The sequence below is a fragment of the Haliaeetus albicilla genome, chromosome 18, assembly GCF_947461875.1.
Source record: "Haliaeetus albicilla chromosome 18, bHalAlb1.1, whole genome shotgun sequence".
Taxonomy (NCBI): Eukaryota; Metazoa; Chordata; class Aves; order Accipitriformes; family Accipitridae; genus Haliaeetus; species Haliaeetus albicilla.
The window spans coordinates 2,056,543-2,081,804 of NC_091500.1; the positions used below are offsets into that span (position 1 = coordinate 2,056,543).

The 25,262-nt window shown below is 45.5% G+C and overlaps 2 protein-coding genes across 2 annotated transcripts in view; both read right to left on the reverse strand.

Moving 5' to 3' along the window:
- ELP3 (elongator acetyltransferase complex subunit 3) overlaps nt 1-266 on the reverse strand; it is a 90,794-nt gene extending 90,528 nt beyond the window's left edge. Inside the window, exon 1 of the mRNA XM_069805501.1 lies at nt 179-266. Coding sequence (XP_069661602.1) covers nt 179-197 — 19 coding nt within the window. The 5' untranslated portion in view covers nt 198-266. The remainder of the gene's footprint in view (nt 1-178) is intronic.
- Nucleotides 267-3,807: 3,541 nt separating this feature from the next.
- FBXO16 (F-box protein 16) overlaps nt 3,808-25,262 on the reverse strand; it is a 39,699-nt gene continuing 18,244 nt past the window's right edge. The window contains exons 4-9 of the mRNA XM_069805502.1: nt 22,226-22,432; nt 20,729-20,893; nt 19,624-19,829; nt 13,245-13,350; nt 8,423-8,648; nt 3,808-6,272 (exon numbers count right to left, since the gene is read on the reverse strand). Of these exons, the coding sequence (XP_069661603.1) occupies nt 6,205-6,272; nt 8,423-8,648; nt 13,245-13,350; nt 19,624-19,829; nt 20,729-20,893; nt 22,226-22,432 (978 nt within the window). The 3' untranslated portion in view covers nt 3,808-6,204. The remainder of the gene's footprint in view (nt 6,273-8,422; nt 8,649-13,244; nt 13,351-19,623; nt 19,830-20,728; nt 20,894-22,225; nt 22,433-25,262) is intronic.

The following is a 25,262-nucleotide window of genomic DNA, read 5'->3' on the forward strand; positions in this document are numbered from 1 at the left end:
CTCAGCCCCCCCTTACACACACACAGGGTCAAGCGTTGCCCCTCAGCCCCCCCTTACACACACACACACACACACACACACACACAAGGCCGGGAAAGGCAGCAAAACCCTGTCCCACCACCCTCAGCTCCTGGGAGAAGGGCAGGGTCCACCCTACGATCCCCCCCCTCCCCAGTACCTTTCCTCTTCTGTTTCATGCTGGCGGCTCCCCCTCAGCCACTCGGTGCCGTAAAGCGACCCCGCCCCCTCACCGTCGTAAAAACGCCGCACCTCCAGCCGCGCTGCCGGAAAGCGGCAAGAGGACGGCGGGTGTTTGGGGGGAGTGGCGGTGTCACCGTACGGCGCATGCGCAGCACCGCCGGTGAGGTGGGGCGGTGCCTCCGCCGGCCGCCAGGGGGCGCCGTGAGGAGACAACCGCGGGGCGGGCGCGGCGCTCCTTCAGCGCTAGGTGGTAGCAAAGCGTCGGCGTGAGGAGAGGAAAAGAAACTGGATTTTCCTGATAAAAGGCTAAAAAGTCCTTCCCCGAGAGGGCGTCGGAAGCCTGCGGGCTCCTGGGGAGCACAAAGGAGGGGAGCCGGGGGGGGCTGAGGGGTTCTCTGTGGGGGGAGGCTGAGGGAAAGGGGCTCGTTCGGCTGGGAATGGACCTGGACAGGAGGTAAGGGGCGTTAAGTTTTAAGGAGAGAGGTTCAAATTGGGCGTGAGGAGAAATTTCCTCATTGCCAGGCCGGCCAAGCGTGCAGTGGGTTGCCCACAGTGGTTGTGTCATCTTTTTTGGAGGATTTGAAGAGCCGGCTGGATGAAGCCCTGAGCAACCTGGGCTGATCCCAGAGCTGACCCTGCTGGCAGCAGGAGGTCGGACCAGAGACCTGCTGGGGTCCCTTCCAGCCCTAATTCTCCCGTGGTCCTATGAAAGGAGCTCCAGATCCTTCCATGAATCTCCAGTGACTTCTAGAGCCCACATGAGAGTCAACATCTACCACTTCTCCAGGCAGGGAGTTCCACGGCTGAATTACATCTGGCGTGGGGAACTGTCTGCTTTTGTTTCTCTGTTGCTGTTGGCAGAGCCTCGCTGGTGCCGCCAGCTCCCGACTCTCCTTGCTGGTGGCATCCTAGTCAACCCGTAGATGCTAGTGGATCTCTCTGAGTAACATGAACCAAGCAGTGAGCAGAGGGGAGAGGCTGCCTGGACAAGAAAACAGGACTGTGGAGGAGGAAAGAACAGGCAGAAAGGAAAAACAGGCAACCAAAAAGAGAAAAAAAAACACCACCAAATGACAGGAAAAAATGAAGAGAGATGCTGGCAACTGCTGAGTGACACGGTTTTATGATTTACCCCCCTGGAGTTCTGCGTTCAGCTCTGGGGCCTCCAACATAAGAAGGACATGGACCTGTTGGAGCGGGTCCAGAGGAGGGACACAAAAATAATCCAAGGGCTGAAGCACCTCTGCTATGAGGACAGGCTGAGAGAGTTGGGGTTGTTCAGCTTGGAGAAGAGAAGGCTCCGGGGAGACCTTCTAGTAGCCTTCCAGTACCTAAAGGGGGCCTACAGGAAAGCCAGAGAGGGACTTCTACAAGGGCATGTAGTGACAGGACAAGGGGTAGTGGCTTTAATCTGAAAGAGGGTAGATTTAGATCAGATGTGAGGAAGTTCTTCACTGTGAGTGTGGTTTGACTGGAACAGGTTGCCCAGAGAGGTTGTGGATGCCCCATCCCTGGAAGTGTTCAAGGTCAGGTTGGATGGGGCTTTGAGCAACCTGGGCTAGTGGAAGATGCCGCTGCCCATGGCAGGGGGCTTGGAACTAGATGATCTTTAAGGTCCCTTCCAGCCCAAACCATTCTGTGATTCTATGATTTATGGGCTGGTAAAAACCTTTTTTTGAAAACCTTCTGACTGACAGCTGACCCAAAGATTTTTGGCATCAGGCTTACGACCGGTGTGGGCCTGGGGACTGAAGGGTCAGCAGGGTTTGCAGGGAGGGAAGAGGGCACGTGGAAGGAGCCGCAGGCCGGCTGTTCCCGCTGTGCAGGTTGGTTTATAAAGCAACCGGAGCCTGCACTGGTGCCTGAGGTCAGCACGCACAGCCTGGCAGGCACCTTGTACGAGGGTGTATGTGTGTGTGCACGTGTTGTGAGACCATCCTGCCTTCCCCACCTTGCTGGGTGGGTTTGGCAGCATCCTGCCTATACAAAGCAAGATCCCAGGATGAAACAGGTTGAAAACATGGTTTAGACCATCTGCTCCCGTCGCTACCTCTCTCCTGCCTTCAGGGCTTTTTGGAGAGCTGAATTCAGCTTCCTTCCTACAGGATGTGCTGGGAGTGCCCTGCAATGTCTGGACCTGTCCCTACCTGTGATTTTTTCTCCCCAGGGGTCTCCCAAGCATCCTGTGCCAACCAGCAATTTATCCATGGTTCAGAGAGTGGTTGTGCTCAGGATACGGGCTGCACAAACAGTAACAAAGCATCTATCCAGACATGCATCTTCTGCCATCAACTTTCTCAAACCTATTGCAGCAGCTGCTGTGCAGGAAAGGACATTTCAGATGTGGCCACGCAGTCAAGGGTTGTCTGTGTGTCTCGCCGTGCCCTGCTTTGGGCTGGCTGGGGTATGAAAGCAATCCCTTCCCCTGAATTATTTGGTGGCACACATACTACACAGCATCCATCTGGAGGATGTCGTCATTGTGGGAATGGCACAGAGCACAGGACAGGTAGGATGCCCGTGCGAGACACCCGATAAGGCGATCAGTCTATCCACACCCCCTTAAACACAACCCTACACACCATGTCATTGCCTCCTCATCCCCTTAGCCTTTCGTTACGTGAGCCGAGCTGTGCTTTCCATTTGTTATCAGCTTCATCCACCTAACACAGCAACTTTTTATCTTACATTTAGCTACTATCATTAGCTGCTTTCCCTTTGCTGCAAGGTCTCCATGCTTTTCGGTAACCATCCTTTAACCTATTATAACCCCGATGCCGCTGCTGAGACTTTGCTCTCTGAATGGTCACTCTTCTCTGACAACAGCTCACGTTTGCTCTTATTCCATCTTGCCACACAAGTTGGACGTTTCCAACAATCCTCAGTTTTAATCCAACCGTGCTCCCACCTGCAACTCCCCATCAACTTCAGTTACACACACTCCTTTTCCCATGTTTCTGTTTCTGTAGCTCAGGAGAGCGATAATTAGGATAACTTCATTTTGGCTACAAAGCCAAACTACAGTACCAACCTCTGCCATTGCTCCCGGCAAGGAACACCAGGTAAATGCAGGTGGAGTTTTGGGCAGAAACGGATGGTAAAGCTTAGGTAAGAGGGCGGCTGGCATGTTTGGGTTTGTTCCCCACATCTGAGCAGGGCTGTAGCCTAGGGCTCACATTCTGATCTTGCTTGTACTGGTGGAATTCAGATGCAGCAATGCTGATTCATTGGCCTCTGGGGTTTAAAAGGTACTTTCAGTTCTTTAATCAAAGGCTGTGGCTAATGAGAGTTGTGCAGGATCTGGAAATGCCGAGCAGTGCAGGGAAATGCACATCTACAAGGAAAGGCGAAGGCATAACAACCTTCCTCTGTACTTGTTTAGCAATTTCTTATCAGCGTATCTGGAAGCGCACTATAAAGGTGGGTAAATAACCATCTGCCTCTGCAGATCAGCAGCCCGGGGCGCAGACAGTGATACAGCTTGCCTGAGGCCAGCCAGCAGCTCAGTGGCAGAGGCAGGTGATGGAGACTCTGTCTCTCTGTATCTTTTGTGTCCTTTTCAGATTCTGACCCATTTCACGACCTCAGGAATGATTGTAAAGTATGTTTTAAGTACACATATTTTTATTCTAATAACATAATTGGTAGGAGTTACATCAAGGCGTTACGTAGGTCTGCTGTTACTTCAAAGATAGACTACTTGGCTTGGTACGTTCCTGGACATCACTGTTAGTTATTTTACAGCATCATAAATACAAAAACTTTGTAAATCAGAGAAGGCCTAAGTCTTAAAATGTATAGTGAGTACTTAAGATGCATGATCTGGTGCAGTGAAGGCACAGTGTCTGCAGTAATGCCCAAGCACTCAGCTCCAAAACCAGTCAGACCCTGGGAACTTTATGTTTCTGCTGAGTATGCTCATTGGTGAGATAAGAAAAACCATTGCTGCAGGGTTCCATCATTTCCTTGCACAGCCATTTGCTGTTTGTAACACAGACCTAGCGCTGAACTGCTGCCACGAGAAGCTACAGGCTGCCTAATGGAGACAAAGAAAAAGCTGGAACAAGAGTTTGGACTTAAGAAGCCAAGGAAACACCCATGAAGCAATCAGTTTAACTTGGTTTCCTGGGGGAAAAGGCTTGTGAGGAGAGATTTGCAATACCAGGGAATGATGCTGATGAATGTTTTGGATGTGATTTACCCCACCTGACTTTAAATGCTCAAAAGTTAGCTTTCTTAATCGAAATTAGTCAGTCTAGTCTCTTGCATAATCAACAGATCCTAAGATATATGAGCTAATTGCCATCTGCAAGTTCCTCTTTCAGCTGATAGCTTGAGAGATGACTAGCTTAGACTTAACTAGCTCTTAGGCCATTGTGTTGGTTGAGAAGAACTCCCCCTGCCAAGCATCCAGGGCAGCTAGAAAAAATGAAGGAACAACTTCTGGGAGAGGGAGATGCACTGAGTTACCCAATTGATTCGGAGCTGTAATTCACATGGCACTCAACCAAGTACCCCAATGGGCTGAGTCCCCTGCTGGATGGTCTCCCTTCAGGTAAGATCCGTGGTACATCGTGCCTGGTGCCTGGTCTTGACAATGGTCAATGTCTTTCACGCCAAAAAACTTGAAACCCTCAAGTGACACAGTGCAGAATAATCTGCTCACAGAGCAGAAGTCTTCTTCTAATCCCTGTCAATCAGTAGTTGGCATTTTCTCTGAAACATGATTTCTAGTCTATAAATGTTGAGAATTCATGGGCATGCTGTGTCTCTTCCTAAACTGTGGAAAGGATCGGTTTTATCCCAGCTCTCTCAGTCTGGGTTATGGTAAGGCAACAAGTTACAGTTGCTATACATTCAGTCCGCTTATCCTTAAAAACTGCTATTCATTACGTTTACTGGATATTTCCTTAATTGTGGAAAAGACAAATAAAAGCACATGATTTACATTCTCTTAAATAAGTAGACTAGTGCCAGCTCTCCACACAGAGCCATGTGCAATGCTGCAATCCAGAGTGTGGGATTTGATTTCCTTCTCACTAACATGATGGAAGAGATCAAGTTGGCTTGTTTAACATGAGATTCTGTCTTCAATACAGTTCTAACTAGGTTTTTCTCCAAATGTTTTCTCTGAGCCTTCCTTCTCCCACATATTAAAGGCTTTTCCCTTGAATGCTGTGGTGCTTGCTTCACAGTCTAGCTGATTTGGCAGGGTCTGTAGGTTACAGCTGAGGGATCACATTAACATTGGTGGTAAACCACTCACTTTGTAGCGAGGGTACAGTTTCCATCACTCAGGCTGGTAGCCCCCCCTTGTCTTCCACAATCCTCTCGGTGCCCACAGAGACAGACAACTTCTCTAATTCACTGGCAAAGCATCACAGAGCAGCAGTGGCGACATGGGATATGCCCCAAGATGTCCAAGTGACGCACAGGCAAGGTCACATGAGGTCCAGCAGCTCTAGCAAGGATCTGCACAAGTGTCTCCATGGTCAAAAGCCTAGGTAAACTCTGCAGACGTGACATACCCAAAAGAAAAAGAGAATATAGCAGCAGCAACAGGAAACAAGGCTGAGAAGCACAACAGGAAAACAGACTTAGACTGTACTCCAGTTTGGAAACAGGAGATCCCACCTGGAGATCCCAAAGGCAGGCAGGAGTCATTGCACTGAGTACAGTACTTCCAAAAAAAGTATAAAGCCATTGCTCCAACACCTTGCTGTCTAAACTGGCTGCAAGACAGTTAAGTTTTCTTTTGGCCAGCCTAAGTGAGAATAGATGCAGGACCTCCATGCCCCTTTCTTTGCATTGTGTAGTGAGGTCAGTGAAGAAAGTCTTTTCTAGCAACAGTTGAAAAAAAACTAAGCTGGGTCCTTATGGAGGACTCAAAAACAGCTGTTCTTCGAGCACAGCCTGTGACTCGGGTAACATTGCTGGTGTGTCCCCAGTGCCAGGCAGATGAGCTTCTGTTCTGCTGGGATGAAAGATACTTTGAATTCTCCCTTACTCTGTGTCAGATCCTTGGTTAGATGGAGGAATGTGCCAGGGCTGAGCCTCAAAAAGCGGAGACGCTAGATGAAAGAGAAATAACGTAAGAATCAGACAGATTAATTTAGTCAGAAAACTCAGATTCTAAACATATTTAAGTACTCAGCCAATCCTTGGCATTTTGGTGGCATTTAATACCTCAAATACCTTCACAAATCTGGATTGAATGGAAAGACGGTTTCCCTTCATCCTCTCATTATAGAGGAAATAATCATCAATCAAAACATCTTTACTTTTCCTGCACACCTTTCTGACAATCTGCAAACATACCCTGCTAAATCCCAGCTGGAGGTCTATCTAAAGTTGGTAAATGTACCTTGGGAAAAGCCTGGCAGAGATCACAAAGGTCCAGGAGAGGTCACTGTAGGGATTAAGACAGGATTTGTCTCTCTCTGATACAAAAAATTACATAGTTTTGCCTTGCAAATTGCCCCTAATCCAAATGCAATCCCTCAGGGATAATTTAGCTTGGTAGTTTTTATACTACAGCAGTGGTGTTTGTAGGTAGCTTGCCTCCCCACTCTCCCTAGCACTTCCCTCGTGCACAGTTTTAAAATTTCTTATCATGTAGAAGACAGTGACTGCAGCAGAGCTCAGACAGGTCGCTGCACGTCCCTGCATGCGCCTTTATCTTCCACCCAGATGGACTCATTAATAATCACGGGGTGGGCACTTCCCTGCAGGAGCTCCTCTTACTCCATCCCCCACATTCTCTTTGACGACACTAAACGGCATCTCAACAGCAGTTGAAGATTGGTTCGCAGAAGTTAAAAGACTGAAACACCTTCTTCCCATTCCCAGCGCCTCCCAGGTGGCAGCAGTCGGAGCTGAGTGCCACATTCCTGGGAGGCCACAACACTGCTGCCAGACCAGCGGAATTGCCTTGATTGACTGGAACAACCCATAACGCAGCCAAGGCGTATGACCTTCCGAAGGCTCTGTAACCCTCTAGTCTGATCTTCATGCTTTCTTCTCTTGGCTTTTATGGCCAGGATGCACTTATGTACTGCTTCCTACATGAAGTAGTCTTCACGTGTTTTCCTTGGGCCTCATCGTACTCATTCCAGTGCTTTCCCCTATGTATCATCCTTCGTCTGTGTTTAAATCCTTTCTTTCATCTCCCACAGGAGTTGCGATCACTCATTTGCACTATGGGTCCTCCTCAAGGGGGTTAGCCTATGGACCTGCTAAAACCGCTAGATGCTAGGGAGATCCAAAGGGACGTTGGAGGTCTCCACGTGCTCCATTATCTCCCTTTCTAGATCAGATCATCAGTAATTACTAGATAGTCACTGCCCTGTAGGAGCTCCCCTTACTCTACCCCTGTGATCTCTGAAAATCCTAACAGTATCACATCAGAAGCCTCTTCTCCTTTGTTCGCTCCAGGTTCTTTATCCACTACCCTTCTTGCACGCTAAAAAATCATCAGGGGTCACAGATTGCAATCCTTACATTGACAACCCACTAACTAATAGGACTGTCACCAAAATCTGCATAAATGATGTGTGCTTCTGAAAGATACCAGAAGACTTTCCCAGGAGGCTGCAGGCACTGAGGACCTTCAGGAGATGCTGGATGTATCAAGAGGTGACGTCATCCTGAATAGCTGCCCAAGTCAACCCTAGACTGAAATGGCATAAAATTGTTTTTGATGGTGTCAGTCTGCCTCCTTATTTTTGGAAGGCATTCACAGATCAGCTGCTTTCTCAGCTGTTGTCTCCCTGGAGTTGATTGCTTTGTCCTGTAATTTGCTGAATGCTCTGATTCCACCCCAACCATACCAGCTCCTCCTGGCACCTGTCCAGGACCTGGCAGAGTCCGTGGACTTTGGACTGAGCCCGCTGTCACTTCTGATCTAAGATCTCTTGCTCAGTCACTGAGTATTAGTGAGTAAAACCCGTGTGAAGCCCATGCCAGTCTTCAATACCGAGATGACAGTCATGACAGACAGGTGGATCTAGCAAGTGCTAGATGTGACGTCTTTGGCCATATGTTTTCTTTTGATGCAGCAAATCACTGTCATCTGGATTCCCACCTTCCCTTCCACAATGACTGCCTTCTCCTTCGCCTACAGAAATATACTGCCAGCACCGTCTCCTTCCCTCTGTGCACTAAATTTGGATATTGGCAATCTCTACAATAGCCGCCACGTGGGACGTGGCAGCATACTCACATGGAGACCTGGTGTTTGTCCTTGTGAAGTCTTTCTTTCCTCTTTCACGTGGCTTTGGCACTGGAGCTCGAACAGGTGCTGGTCGTATCCCAGCGTTCCACTGGGAGCTCTGGGCCAGGGCTTTTGCCGCTGCTTTGGGAGGCAGGTTCCCGGTTGACTGGTGAGTGGCCCAGCTGGGACGAACTGGTGGTTTTGGAACAGACTCAAGATCTGCAGAAAGTGACAGCTAGGAAGAGAAGGCAGAAAGTATCACATCATCCCAACAGCTTCAGAGGGACGGAAAACATGTCCATTAAGCACAGTGGAGTCCATTAAGAACTTTTATAAATTCTATACCTTCTATATACATTCTATGTACATTCTAGAAATTATATTCCTAAATTCTATCCCTAAATTATATTCCTAAATGATGCAAACATAATCTGCATTATTTTCATTGAGCTGTGCTCTGGTATGCGTTTACCTTAAGGACAAAAGGACCCAATTAGAAATTGATGCTAGTAAAGCCAAACACATATTAATTGATTCTCCACATCAATTCATATGTTAATGCACAAATTCTCCCCCGTGCATATGGCTGTGACTGATCCCAGTCTTGCTTGCTGTTTGAAGTCTGGCAGTGTAAAGGATGAAGTTTATTTTAGCATACTGTTCAATGAGCATTTTACTAAACAGTATAAAAATTAAGCAAAAAAACCCCAACTTAGCAATACAGTGATTGTTTATTCCTTGAGAAGGATCCCAAATATTCAAAAAGCACAGGTTCTGCAGACAAACAGCTTTGGCTTTTTTTAACTGATACAAATTATTTGGTAAGAATAGTGAAAAAACATTAACAAACCCAAACATTTACATAGGAACTCATTAAAAAGCAATAAAGGTAGATAGTCCTATGTGAAACTAGTGTCCATAGTAAAATGGTTGTGCAGAAAAGTCAATGCTGTTCTGTAATTCCTGGCCGCCTGTTTCCCCCTTCCATTATTTGAATTGGCAGCAGTGGCAGATATATGGTGCTTCGTGACTAATTGTCTAGTTATAAATAAGCAATCCGGCAACTGCTGAATATCAACCTAAAGAAAGGCCAGTGATTATACAACTGCCGAAAGTGGTCCAGGATCTCAGCAGTACTTGATGTGTGACAGAGATGGTGTGATAAAAGCAGCTGCAGTTTCTCTGTCCTAGGGAGAAAAGCCCAGTATCACAGAAGCAGTAGTAGCTGCAGCACAGATCTGACTACTCCTTGCTTTTCAGCTCCTGTGTTGGTGGCGGTTCAGTTTTAGGGCTCAAAGGGACAGATAGGCAGAGACTATTAGAGCCAGGCTATGCCTTTAAAATTAGAGTGACATATATAAGCTGAGTTTGAATATGCAAACATTATACTGAGTTATTTTCACTTTCAGGAGTGGTCCCATGAAGCTCAACAGGATTTCTTGTATGAATAAATAAAATTCAAAATAAGGTTTGCAGAATATAGGTGGTATAAATATACACTGGACAGGACTGTGTCTCAGTGCTAAGAGCCCTGGATCTTCATGTGGGCTATACCCACCCGGTACCTAAATGCAATCCATACTTAAAACATCAATTCCCTGTCAATATGTCATAGGAAAATTTATTCCTGACTTCATATACTGCAATCTTATTACCTTAGGATATAGGCAGTGAGGCAAGAATGACTGATGCTGTCAAAAAGATGTTATTTAGTAAGTACTAAAAATAAGCCAGTAATTCAAGAACAGCTGTGAGGGTGGAGCAGTCTCTCGAACAGAAACAAGCAGACAGCCTGAAAGGCAAAACCAGCCCCTAATTGCTGACATTGCAGTCATTTGCAAAGCTGTCAAAAGCATCAATCAAATTTTACCTTCCTAATAAAGTGTCTGGGAATTTTGACATTTGGGCACGAGGCTGCCTATTCTGCTGAGACGCTGCAGAAGACTCCTCACTGGAAGCCCTCAAGGACTTGTGTAAAGGACACTGGTGTGGCAGCAGGGACGCTGTGAAGGGACCTGGAGGGCCCGAGCTCAGAAATCACAGCAGGGCAGGGCAGCGCAGCTCCACGTCGGAGTGAACAGGAGGGATGATAAAGTGGCCGAAAACGGAGATCTGGTTTCCATGCCCAGCCCGGTAAAAGCTTGGACAAGTCACCGAACTCGTTGCATTCTTCACTTTTCTTTATATAAATATAGGGACAGTAGCTGCTGAAGGCAATGTGAGCATCAAGGTGGGATAGACAAGCCATAAATCCTTGAGCCAGCAAAGTGCTTAAAAGCTGGTTAACACTGGAACTAAACATAGTCTTCGAGTAAAGCATTTCCCTGGATAAGGATCAAGCCCGTGTTCCCTTCCCGCTGTAGAGACATGGGGGTTGCATGCACATTCATAAGAAAGAATGTGGCCCTTCATTCAGAGACCTAATTAACTTAATTTATTGTAATTTACTATTTATTGTAATTTAGCTAATTTACTTTAATTTATTCTAAATTAAGTGTGAGCCTGGTCACATTTTGTGCTACTGTTTCCATGATTACTAATAAATTCCAAAACCTCACAGGTTTACTAGGAGGAGAACTGATTCACCACATGCAAATGTGGAGCCAGTGGATGTAATTCCAGGACTCAGGTCATCACCTTAATTATGTGTTTCTTCTATTTTGGTGTGCTGTTGTTCAGCCTCCTGAGCTTGGAGCTCCATATAATAGCCTTTTTCACATCTTCATTGTTGGCTGTAATATACTTTATTCTCACCTACTTTCTGCACTTGGATCATTGATCTATTTAAGAGCTTCATTTTAATTTGACTTGATGTTTGCTTGCTTGGGGCACTTATTCTTTCATAATAGTCTATTCTTCTTCTAAGGATTTACCAAAAGATTTGAGCATTAAGCCTCTTTATTTGGACTTGATTAAATAAGAGTCTTTTCACAGGTCTTCATTTCAACAAGGTTTCCCAGTGCTACCTTAATAATAAATGGAAATTAATTTTGGATTATTCCTAGCGAGTTACGTATATATTCTTTTTATGTGCATCGGCCTACCATAACCTAACCTTTATTGTCATGTAGTTTTGCCGTCATTAATGGCCAGCGTAACAGCAGGCTAATGCATCAGAGAATAAGAAACACAGCTCCTCCACTGAGATTTGGACGATTCTAAACTCAAGAGAAACGCAACCCTGTTTTCAATGTAAAGCTCTAGGAAAGAGTGACACGGCAGCACAGGCTACCCCCGATTTTTGACACAAATAGAAGTCAGTGCAAGATTGCATAGGACAAAGGCACAGAGCTCTGCTCTGGGCTGGTGTCACCAAGGGGTAGCCCCATGGCTTTGAGGACGCTTACCCCTGGGTTAGGCTGACCTAACTGCCTAGGAGGGATTATCCAAGGGAGGATGGTGGGCCTGTCAGGCCTTGGCAGCAGGCAGTGGCTTTAAGACTCTTCCCAGGGCTTTTTGTGGTGTGAGAATTCAGTACCCACTAACTCTGCGTGCTCCCTCAGACATCCGTCTGCAAGCATTCTGTGTCAGCTAAATGCTTTCTGGTGACTATTTGCTACGGGAATAATAATAATGTCCCTTTTAAACTGTGAGCAGTCAACAGAAGGTGACACATGTACACGCTATACTGCTGCAATTTGTAGGAAAAACTCTCACTGAGGTTGTGCAGGAGGGTTTGGACTTCACGGTGGGAGTCAGACTAGGTGCTTGTGCCTTCCTGACTGGAGGTTGCGGGTTAAGTAGCTTCAAAGAACACATAACTTTCCTAAAATCTGGGGAAAGAAAATCAAATTCCCCTCTTTTTACCCTGAACTAAGATTCTTTCACTGCTGGACTGACAATAAAACAGCTTTAAATTTGAAACGGGAAGCGGTGGTGGAATGGAACCATGTAAAGGCGCCCTGATCTAAGGGCTACGGAGGAAGCCATTGGAGAATGGAAATTGTAAGACACAGGCTGAATAACTTTAATTATATTTTCCATTCTTTAACAGTGGCTGAATCTATTTCCTTGCGAACAGGCTGTATTTGGGTCAGGAGAATGCCTCCCAATCTCGGGAGACAATGCCTCTCTTTTATGTAAACCTTCTTTAGCTCAACTCACATGCGTTCCCTGGCTTTCATCGCTTAGGAAACACGCTTCCAGGTCCGCAAAACCCCCCGATATGCTTGTGAGCACGTCCTTCTTCTGGCAGTTATTTGTTGCCATATCTACAAAAGCTTAGACTCATGATGCTTTCTGGAAGCCTGACTTCCCTAGACTCCTTTCATGTGAGGATGCCCTATTTTACCAGAGATGAGCACAATGAATCCTCAGTATTAAGACCTTGGGGCTGCTTGCTCAGGCTCAGCGCAACGAACAGAGAATAAACTAACATCAAACTGCAGCGATCAAAAGTCGCGAGCACAGAAATGAAGCTTTGGGAAGAGCTGCAAGCGTCGTTAAGAGAATCGATCCAGTGCTTTGTAAAGTGTGGAAACAGACTGTCGGGATCCTGGGCAGCAAGCAACGTGAGGGAGGAGCAGATAACAAGGTCACTGTCTACACTCAGACAATTGCCGTCCTTTTCCCACCGAAGGCAGATGGACGATGTCTGGGCTGCGGTGGGAGATTGCCCCCGGAGCAGCCAGACGTGGGGTGCTTTGTGTCCTCCTCCTGCCCGCGGATCTCCCTGGGGGATAGGCAGCAAACGTGCCTGGCAGCCTGTTTCTTGTAGCAGGAGCAAAGCTTCACAGTTAACAAAGTTAAGTAAAAGCTCTGCGCTAAAATGTTCCTGGGTGTACCTGCCACTGGGCCCCGGTTGATATAATTACAAGCCGGTGATACTTGCCAGTGATTTTGCCTTCGGGAGCTTATTAGATCCATGACCCGCTCTCTTTTTTTTCTCAGCTGCCTGCCGGCTAAGGTCCGGGGTCTCCCCTCCTCCTTTCTTTCTCCTGCAGAGTAGAACAGAATGGTATTAACAAGTGCTATGGAGTTGGTTCCCTGGGGTTGAGAAAAAGAAAATCCCTTATGATATTGCCACCCGAAAAGACATGGTTTAAGATAATACATTTTATCTTGCACCTGGGGCAGACCAAGAGCGCACAATCAGATATCGTGGCTCAGAGGAGGGTGATAACTTGCTATTTTTTAAGTTATGATAACTTCATAGCACTCAAACGCATGCCCTTAGCTCAAGACTTACTGATTTAAGCTAAATCCACATAACATGTTACATCAGCTTAGGGGAATTCACAGAAAGGCAAGTTTAGCTACAGCAGTTTGAAAGTTTTTAGTGGAGTCCAGGTAACTTGTTACATAAATAAGACTAGAGGACTGCCCCTCCGACAAGTTAGTTATTCATTGGTTTTATAGCCAAATAATTCTTCTTGTATACGCATATGTATACAAATTTATAAATTTATATGCAGCTATTATTAAAGTCAATACAATTAACTGGCAGAACAGGAATATTCCAGACTCTGAAAATTAAGTGAAGTGCACTGGAATATGGCCAGTTGTCACATTTTTCCAGTATCGGGAGTAAAATCCATACTACGAGGAAGTTTCTTCAGAACTCGGGCAGGTTCTCAAACGCATTTGCTCTGAAGGTGTTCATTCCCCTTCCACATTCAAATTCTGCAATATAGAATTAGTGAATTTAAAGCAGCAACTCTGCGTGCCCTCTGAGGGCATCTCGCAGCTCCATCAGCAGTGTCTCTGGGCTCCTGGAAGGCATGCTAAAAAGCACAGTATGAATACAAAATCATGAATATAAAGGGAGGAAACAGACTCTAAAAGCAACGTTTATCCTATAAAGAAACAGAGCCACACCACATAACACACGCATCCTCAAAAGCAGCCAACACCAGCACGTATCTGGTATTCACTTGTCCCAGACCAGCTGCAGATCAAGAACCATAAAGACAAATCAGACATTATTTCATATAGCAAATTGAGGAGAACTGCCGTCTGTTTATAAACACTTCACTAACAGTCAAATGAGAAAATTCAATCCAAAATATTATTATTATGGGGAATGAACTGGTCATCTTGGTGGACTTGGCAATGTTAGGCTAACAGTTGGACTCAATCATTTTAAAGGTCTTTTCCAACCTAAATGATTCTATGATTCTCTGATCTTTAAATAGAATACAGACCTGGCCTTGTGGTCCTAAATTAAGATATTAACCTCTACTGCTGTATTCTAGTGTCCATGCTCATGGTGTCAGAGCATCCCCCTGCAGCAGGTTACCACCATGGTCTCACTTCAAGGTCAGGAAAATGTAAGCAGTGAGGATGAGTTTCTCGGGGCTGCAAAGGAGCAGGGCATCAGAGCCGAGATGAGGACAGCAGGGCTCTCACTCCCTGTGCTGCACCCAGTGTTTCTCACCCCGCTTTCCTCCCTTAAGGAACGTTTTTCATTCCCACAAGCCTAACAGGCGGAGAGTACTGGGCTGGCTATTCAGAAACATGAAAAGCAAGAGACGAGCGTTAGGATTCGGCAGGACAGTGAAACACCATGCCCTTCTCACGCAAGCAAGCCCCTTTTTGTCAGAAACTGGGCCCAGGCTGCTGACAGAACAATTACTGAAAGTAATTATTTTCTCGTTGGGTAAACACTCTAGTACAATATGCAACTGTTTGTAGAGCCGGCCTATGTCCATAAATTATCTAACTGAATTAGTCTGGCTTCCAGAAGCCTGAGCTGGTTGGGGCGGGGGGGAAGGAGCTTGCATTTTGGCTGAGCTGTTGTCATGAGAAGTAGCAGGGCTCTTTCTTGAGGCACAAGGACACAATCTTGGCGGGGGTCCAGCGCTAGGCTAGAATCGGAATTCATTATTCATGATAAAGTGGGAGGCAAATCTTTTGATTTATTGGCAACAAGCAGCACAAACACCAGATGCCTTCCAGCAGAACTGTACATGCATGAACTGAAAGGAACGCCCCTCCTGGTCCTTTTTAGGCAGATCAGAGTCCCAGAGAAAATTTGCTAACTTGGTTCCACACTTCAGATAAAAACCTTTCACTTCACCTTTGCAATACTGCTTTTTGCCCAAAGAGACAGATCCATCCTTGCTGGTCTCTGTTTTGTTTGTATATACACAAAAAGCTACCTGGACAATTCAGGCAGAAAACAAACCAGACCTACCAGAAATCATCCTTATGATAAATGGCACACATACAAGCAGCAACACCGAAAGTCACAGCTATAATTCTACCGAGGGATTTTGGTAACCCCTTCCAGGCAATTTGTAATTCAACCCCTGTCGGTATCTCTTCTCTATCGCCTCACCACTCCCTCGACTATGCATCTGATCATTGCTATTCTTAATTTCACTGCTCAGTGACTATGAAGCTTTTCCCACACTCTTCCATCTAAACCAAATAATCTCTCAGTGAACAAATTCAGGGATCTCTGTCCCAACTCCTTCATGCTGCAGTGACGTTTATCACTGAGGCTCTTGGGTGCCATTCAGTTTTTATAGTACAAGCTCATGCCTTTCTGAGCAAGCAGCAAAAAAATCCATCAGTAGAAAACCCAGTCAAGTCTCAATTATCATCCAGATTGCAAATTAACACCATTCTGCCATTTTGGGGGGCATGACCCAGCTGCGGTGCAGTGTTATGGTTCTTCTCCCCATTGACACGAAGCACCAGCGCTGTCCAGGCAAAACCCTTGCCCAATTGCTCTATAGAAATCTGTTTGTTTGTTTTTCAAAGGTAAATACCCAATTACAGTCTTATAGCCCGAAATGTATGTTTTGTGTTACCTCTTTTAGGACTTCCTTCGTCTCTGCCCCCCTGCATAACTGAGAAGTGACTGTAGCTTGTTATGCTGCCCACATTTCACTTTTTTTGGCTAAGCAAGGATAAGTTCTCTGCTAGGAATTCACAGCAGTGTAGTTTTGATACTGCTGTGCAAGAGAGCATGTAGCTAATGACTCCTCTCAAAAGGCCAACAAAGAAACAGATGACAACTCTGCCATTTAAATGACAATATATCAGCTGCAGTGTGGAGACCCTGTTATGATGAACAGGAGAGTTCTTACCTCTCTTTGAACCAGAAAGCAAGTGTAGAGTGAGGTCCAGCTCAGAGGAGATGTTAGCCAGGTCCAAGAGCTAGGAAAATTTTTTTTTTTTTTTGTTACCTCTTAAATTCTGCAAAATTTAACCCGACATTAGGCAGATTAACTTTGATTCAAAGAAGTAGCCAGTGACTAGTCTCACACATTGCTTTGATGATGGCGTCAGGTATTCCTTTGATGTAATCTTGTTTATTCACAAAGAATTTTCTACAAGTCCAGTTTTCCTCAGCACAGCAGAACTCAAATGGAAAGAACGGTTTGTTGGCTCACAGCTTTCCACTCAACCTGCTGGCCTACAAGTGCTCTCTCTGATCCTTCTCTCTCAGCCATCACTTTGGCTTTCTGCTGCTTTCCTGCAAGTTCTGCTGCATCTTTTCGCACATGCTTGTGACCTCAAGAAAATACTCATTCCTCTCTATATGCATTCAGACCGCAGCAAACCCCATTTCCTCTCCCAGACTACCTTTGCGAAACCCTGTATTTTGGGAAATCACTCCTATTGTTTTAGGAATCTCATTTTACATAGGTTTCATTGCTTCTGACATTCATTTTACATGAAGAGTGGTTGTTACGCCCTTGAGCTCCAAGAATTCATCTAATCTGAAGAATAACTATACCTAACACAGCCTGGGGGGTCAGCGATTTTTATCTTGGTTCTCTGTTCTACTTTATAACCCTTTACACTGGTCAGGCAGGGTCTGCCTGAGCCTGTAGCCTGCACCGAGGTAGATCATCTTGCATAGCATTCATATGAGACTCCTAGCTCAACCAACTAGATGCTGGCAGTTGGCTGCCCTTCCTCAGCCGTCCAAAAAAATGCTTGGCATCGCAAGCGGGGCACTCTGACCGCTCTGACAACCTACGCCTGCCCAAGCCACCCATCAGCTGCTGTTGCCACCTCCACCAAAAGCCTTGAGGAACTTGAGGAACACTCGAGCGCGAAAGGGGGTCTCTCACCGCTCCCGCTGCCAACACGGAGCCCGGCAAAGCGCCGAAGACCCGATCCCTATAGGCAGCTTTTGCCTATAGGCCCTATAGGCAAAAGATTCTTTTGCCTAGAAGCAAAGGATGGAGGACGCAGTAGAGAGCCTTAGCGGGAGGACTTCTGGGACGGGGCTGCAGAGGGGATGCTGTCAGCAACATGTCCGCAGAAGAGAAGCACCAGAATATCATTATGTGAGTGGGAAGCTGGGTCAGCACCTGAAACGGCACACCTGCGTTGCTGAATAATCATTACAGATGAGACTACACACTAGCAATTACTTTCAGCTTAAGTGATATTAAAGGGAGATCCTTGATAAACAAGTGAATCTCATAGAATTCATTTCTCTCCTTGCAATAATCCTCTATAATTACGGATAAGTGCCAGATTTGCTAGAACATTCGGCATTAAAATATTCTCCATTGCACAAATGGATACAGGCTCAAATCTCACTTAGGAGAAGAAAACAGTCAGTGTGCTTACTGTATCATTAGCAACTCAGAATCATTTGCATCTGGTTGTCAGCTGCATCTACAGCTCATTGCTGGAACAAGTGACTTTTAAACTCTTCAAACAAGGTTTGTCCCACTTTTGACACTGGGTCACGGCTGGCACAAGGGAACCCTAAACCTCGCAGAAACCTTTGGGAGCCACTACATAGAAACATTTAGCACAGCTGAAAAATAATATCAGGACATCCACTTGCAACAAGAGGCATTCTGTCAAAACATTTAGTTAAAAGCCTCAAAGAACTCTACCCAAAATGGTGCTAGAGTTTGGAAACATACCACAGAAAGAGGGTGAGGTGGAAACTGGAAAGCTCTTTGAAGTAGTGCAGTATCCTAGGACTAGGGGACGCGGATTAAAAAATGATTCATAAAAGGCTTTTGCTCAGACACTGGGAACTTTGTGGAACACCCCGGAGGAGTGGTGGGTCCACGTTGAGAAAGAGCCTACGCGAGTGCACGACTGCTTAGCCAAATAATCACTGGGCTGGGGTAATTCATGGGTTGATTGTTCCTGTGCACAGGGCTAATCTCAGCTCTATCAGTTATTTACTTGAAGTACAATCTGGATACTTTCATCATGGCTCAGTTGGTTCCCAAGGTTTTTGTTGGCACAGTGAAGAAGAATCTCCTCCTCTCTGCGCATTCAGTTGGGTGAGAGGCTGTGCAGTCCTTTTCACAGGGACTCGCACAGGGACTAGGCAACGGTCAAGCTAATCCATTACCTGTTTACCAGGCTCAGATTAATGACAGTATTACCAGTTTCACAAGTTACTGCACATCAGCTGAATTAAGCTATCATCTGCTGTGAGCCCGTGAAAAATGAGAGCTGGTATTAACAGAGACTTAAACGAGAAATGGGCCAACACTGCACACAGGTGACTACTGCAGCTTCCTTGCTATTGCTCCTGCTGATGCTTGTTAATGCACAGAAATTTGACAACAGATCTAAGATTCTGAAAATATCTGATGCCAGATGTGTCAAAGGAAATCATGGGGCAGTCCTAACACAAGTCGATGTGCAAAACTATACTTCAGGGTGGAAATGCCTTTCTTTTGCCAGTTGCTGACCAGATAATCCTGAAAGCCCAAGAACTGATGGCTCTAGGCAGTCTATCCCAGGCAGCGTAGCTACAAATACCATTTATTACTGAAATGTTCCATAGTATATACATACTCTTACACCTGCACCCCCATCCAATCATCTAAATATCTTTTCAGCCAGAAGATCCTTGAAGTGATGGAATTATATTTCATTGCAATTAATTCATTCTTCCTCTTCTGTGCAAAAAACACAGATTCCTCTCAACCTTGCAGCTTTATTTAAAAACTCTTGAACAAACTCTTGTCCTGATTCTTCCCATTACAGCTGTGTAACATCCCCAGGAGTTACAGCCTATTTTATAGGCAGCCACTAACAAGGTGTGCCCATGCTCTGCACTGAAATGACACAAAGTAGTGCAGCTGCAACTACAACTGGACCAAGATCAATCCAAGAAAAGCCAAAAGAGCAGCAAAGTGGGTTTGCAACCAGGTTGCTGAACTATAAGGCTTCCAGGCAGCTTGGAGCACAGGCAGAGTGAGCTTGCAAAGGACACAGACATACCCTATGCCGCAGAAAAAGCAAAAGAGAAGAGATCAGGCTCTTACGCCTGCCTAGCCTGCTCGATGGGATCGTAGTTGTCGAGGTAGTTGAATCGGATGGTATCTGTAGGATGCCTGTCTGATGAACGCCACGGTGGGAGCTCTTTTTTCTCCTTGCTTGTCCTCCTTCCTGGCACAGGAAGTTTTGCCTCTGGGATGTTGCTTCTTACCGGTTGGACATCAATAACTACAAACTCATCTTTTGAAGGAGTCTAATAAGAGAGATTAAAAGAAGAAAATAAATTTTAGCCTATAATGAAAATGAGATTTATTTTGCTTAACTTTAGACATCTGAGAATTGGGTATTGACTCAAAATTAGTCTCTCCAGGCTCCATTATGGGCAGTGGATGGAAATAGGCACCCTGACAGTGCATGTCATCACCCACGTCCCAGAATCTATATTAAGATGAGCTGAGCTGCTTTTGAGATGCATTGGTTTCTCTCTATTAACTACAGAGGGAGTCTACAGGGGAGTTCAGTTAAAATTAGAGGGCTGAGTTTTGAATTCAGGGCAGAAGAAACCCACCCTCACAGCCCCACAAACCAGGCATGGCATCAGGGAATCTCAGGAGAAAGCAATGGCTACTGAGTAATCCTCCACCTCCCCAAAATGGCCCTGCCACCTTTGAAGAAGAGAGAAGGAGACACCAGGGACTATAACAGGCAGAATGGGTGCTTTTTTCCTTTCCACCAGGTAAACTGACTCTGAAGTGTCAGCAGGGGTGATGCTGGGTACCCCACGTCTGCTTATCAGATTGAGGCAAGCTATCATATGCTCTATAAACTAGGGAAAAGGGAAGGGAACAGCCTTGATCGCTGGAGAGGGAAATTTAGAGGATTACTCCAGAACAGCCTGAAAGGGTAGCAGGATGAGACGTTGGTCATTGCTTCTCCTAACCAGTGAGATTTTCACTTCCCCCCTACCAGGGGTGGATGATGGGAAAGTTGAGCACATGGCAACACATGAGTTTAGATTCTAATTTAAAATGATATATCTTCCATTTTACTAGTGGGAGATTACAGAAGGATAAAGAGGCAAAGGGCTTAGGAACCCAGCCAGCCCAGTTTTCCCACTGGGCCCAAACATCTCTAGAGGTGGTAGGTATGTACCTTTGGTCTCGTGACATGCAGCTCTTTCACCATCTCAATGTAATGTTTCTTCCAGATTCCTTGCTCAAAGGGTGTTGGAGAGAAGTTGATGTACCAGCCAAAACGTAGGCATTTCAGCATCCAGAGCTGATCCAGTTCAGACAGGTACTTCCAGTACCAGCTCACCTACGAATGCCCAGTTAGTTGAAAACCTTGGGGTTTCAAGCATCCAAGATTGCAGCTAGAGACTTCTGTGCTGTGGATGTAATTCCCCTGTGTTCTTAAACTAGTAAAATTCTTCAGCGCTGTTTATGCTCCATTTAAACCTTTCATTAAACCATTTAAACCATTCAAGGTCTTCATGACATGCTCAGTGCCTAAGTGTTAGCTGAGCTCCAGCACAGCGTGAAATACTCCAAAAATCACAGGCCATGAGGAAAGATTTCAGCTTGTTTTGAGCAACTTCCTGCACTTCTACTCAATAAGCATACAGTAGTTGGAATAAACCCTTTGTTTCCACGGAGAAAACACCATCAATAAACTCCCCAAGACTGATAGACCCGTTCTGAACATTTTCTTCCTACTCATATTCTGCTGTTATACTCCATCACACAGTCACCTTGTGTGCAATGCTTCTTCCAGCTTAAAGACAAACATCATCTATTGGCACTGCCATGCTTATAATAGCAGCTGTCCAATGATGACACAGGTAGCATTGTAAAGACCTTTTTTTTCAAAGTAAGTAATTTCTTAACCTGTCTTCTCCCCACCTGTGAACTAATAGTGTGAGCTGCATCCACATAAAACATGAAATACTGGAGAAAGATACTACAGCAAGCTTTAAACAAGCTGAGATTTTGATATATTTGTAGTATTATATGGAGTACTATGTTAGTGCGGTAATAATGTCACCAATACCTGAACTTATTCATTCAGAACTACTTTGGGCATCACCTCACAGCACTTTATCTCATGCAAACATATTTTTGGAGTGTTAGCCACTGTGCTCAAAAGCACATCTGTAACTTCTCTGATTCTCCACATCCAACACTTTACCCTCAAGCATTTTAAAAGATCTGTTTTTCTTAAAGCATCATGTGCAGTTCTTTGCAAGTAGCACAAGCCAATACTTCTCAAAGCAATTAATGATTCTGCACACAGTGCAAGGTACTTTAAAAGAACATGACTTTCAGAAAGTACCAGGCCTCCTTCTTGGGAAGAATCAGTCTTGTAAAGTGCCACATTTTAAATGCCTTATAGCTCAGCATCTAAAATTACTCTTCACTTTTGTAAATCTTGGCCAATCTGGCTTAATTTAGGATCTGTGGAAGTGTTGCATTTGGTCTCATACAAGCATCACTAAGCATTTGGCACCAGGCTGCCAAGTCAGAAGACGTCCTTGCATTATGAACAGCAGCACTGGTACGTCTTTGCTGAAAACTAGTGCTGTTTCCTTTTTTTTTAACTAGCTTGACCTGATTTTCTGAACCTTAGGTATGTGTTGGTTGGCTTTTTTACCTGTGCACATCGACAGAGGCTCCGTGGGTCCAGGAAGGAAAAGATGTATAAAGAGAGGACTCTGGGAAGCCTTGTGGTAAAATCTAGAGCCTCGGTGGGGACTCGATCCTGTAGCTGCTTGGCACAGAATTTTTGCTGTGACGGGGAGCAGCGTTCCAACAGGTCCACCAGGATCCTCCGCCTCTGACCATCTGTCCACTTGTCAAACTGAAAAAAGGAGTTTCAGGTTCTGAGAAACCGGAGATTCAGCTTCCTAAAATAAAGCGCACATTTAAGGCAAGGGAAAGTGCATAAGCAGCAGCTTCTGGTGACTCATTCAAGAGCAAAGCACGTAGGAACTGGGAACAAATGGAGAGGCTACATGAAAAGAAGCTCTGAAGCCACGTAACATGTGATTTATAATCCTCAAAGGATCCAGGATGGCCTAGTCCAGGACACACTCATGCTCACAAGACTCTTTGCTCCTGGGACCGGCTCTGAGACTTGGCTTCGCTCATGGAAAGGAGGAGACTCGGATCTGTGTTTACAGGATCAGGTCCCAAACTGCAATGAGTTCACCACTGATTCCTCATCTATCCTGACACTTCTATGGTCCCCACTACTGCAATATTCGAGTGCCTCACAATTTGTAAAGTATTTATTCCCACAATCCCACTGCATAGGAGAGAAATCCCCACTACAGAGAAGTGGAGCAACGAGAAACTAAATCAGCTGCCCATGTCTTACAAGGAAAATCTGCGGCACAGATGAGGCGGCACGGTAACGAAGATTTTTTGCAGCATTTCTATACTTATGACAGGTATCTAAAGAGGGGGATTGAAAGGGCTGTGGGAAGAAACGAGCACTTAGGTAACCACACAAGTATTTATCGCTTTGCTATGACGGCAACAACAACGCTGCATTGAGCAGAGCGGGGCAGAGCTGTGTAAACAGGGTGGGAGCAACGGTGGCGGTGGCTGGTGGTTAACTGGTGTTGATAGCAGAGGATGGAAAGGGCCCTGTCAGCAGGAATCTCCTGGGAGGAGACTGACCTCATCACCACAATCTGTGCAATCTGTCTCAAAACCTGCAAGAGCAGTCCTGGCTGCGAGGGTAGCGCAGAGTGCCAGGAGGGAGGAAATGTCAGGGGACCCGGCATGGTTAAAGACGGCTTTCTGGAGGCGAAATTTGGATTTTGGAGAAGTCCCGCTTCATCCTGCTTCCTAGCACTGCAAGAGCAGCCTCGACCCAAACTCACCTTCTTTTCAAAGGGAAAACCGAACTGTTTGGGGAATTCCCCTGTTTGGGGAATGTTGCTTTTCCCCGATTGTTTCTTTCTCACGCATCGGCCATCCCCAAAACACGCACTCGGCTTTCACAGGATTGTTTCCTGAAGCCAGCTTTCCACAGCTGACAACTTGCTTTCCACAGGTCAAATCACAGCACATTCATTTTTGCATTTAACCTCAGGGCATTAGAAGTTCTTACTTAAATGTGACCTCCAAAAATTAAAAATAATATGAAAAAGCACACGTTTCTTTCAATATTTTTTTTTTATTTATTGTGGGTAAATGGCTTAATGTCCAATGTCCCTTCCTTTCCCTTTCAGAACAAAACACACTAGAAACTCAGATTTTTTTTATTCTCTGCTTCCCCTGCCCCAAAATCTATGGTCAAGTGGAGAACTGGCAGAATAACAGTTTAAAATATACTGTGCAGATGAAAGGTAATTGAGAAGTAATTTCCTTCCAGATCATTTGAAAGAACTCTTTGTTTCTTTCTTTATTTTTACTTCGATGTATTTAATTCCAGTACTGGAGAATAAACTCTAAGAAATAAATAGCTCTTCTCCTTCTTGCAAACACGTCTGCAAGACCTTCAAGAAGGTCAGCATGAAGAAAGGGTGGAATTGGCATGCCTGAGATCTTGGAGAGATGAAAAGCCAAATAGAAAAAAGCTCTCAAATGTCCATCCCTTTTCAGACACAAACAGCAAATTAAGGAATACACCCTTTTCCTCCCATCCCTGTTTTGCATATAACTTTCACCTCTAATGATGTTTAGCAGAGTGCTAAGGAAAAACTGAAGCAGGACCTTTGGATTTAGGACTTGGAAACATGTTTCCTGAGAATAAAACCAGACAAAGGTGTACCAGAGGGGAACAGAGGAGGTTCTGCCTGTGCCCTTCTCACCCTCAGCTTGGTATAAAAGGCTTTCTCTGTCACATGGGGAAGGGGAAGGCTTCTGCTGCACACATTCCCCATTCATGATCACAGCTACATCCTCTTCTCATTAAAGCAAGCCGCAATCACCAATTTGCAAAGATAAATTTCTCCCACATAAGTTCCAGAGACAAGGGAGTATCCAGCTTACTCTCTTCCACACTAAGAGATTAAGTGAACTAATCAAAGCAAATCTAGCTTCTCTTCAGAAGGCAGAATATTTGCTCCTGTTTAACTCTTCCCATTCCGCCACGGGTTTTGCAATAAAGCAATTCCTTCCAGCATCCTCAGCCCGTGCTTACACTGCAAGGGAAACCCCATTTAAATCAGCGCCACACAGTCAGGAGCATGGGAACACACAGCTTCTTCTCCACTGCATTCAGCAGCAGCCAAGTAGTTAAGTAGGCATAATTTGTCTCTTTTCCAGTATTAACAAGCATGTCCCCATCCTACATTTGGCTGCCTTTCTCCACAGTTCCTCCCCTTGCATCTGATTACAGCAACCCAACCAGTTGGACCAGATTCCCCTTTTCAAGGTGCTGCACCTTCTCTAGCCGCAGCTAGGAACACTTTTTCCCTTTTCCGTGCCTTTCCCTGAGCCCTGGCAAACAATGTCTCCCCAGGGACTGTATGACATAAGGCTACACTGGCAATGCAGAGTGCTCAGTCCCTGCTTCTGCGATCAGTTTACAATTAATCCATGAGTGCACACACACAAATAACACAGCCTGACACTAAGGGGAGAGCCCAGGACCTCAGCGCCAAAGTACAGAGGCTCTGCCGCTTAACCTAAAGAGGCCCCTCTCCACTGTAAGAGACAGGTTGTTTTACTGACTT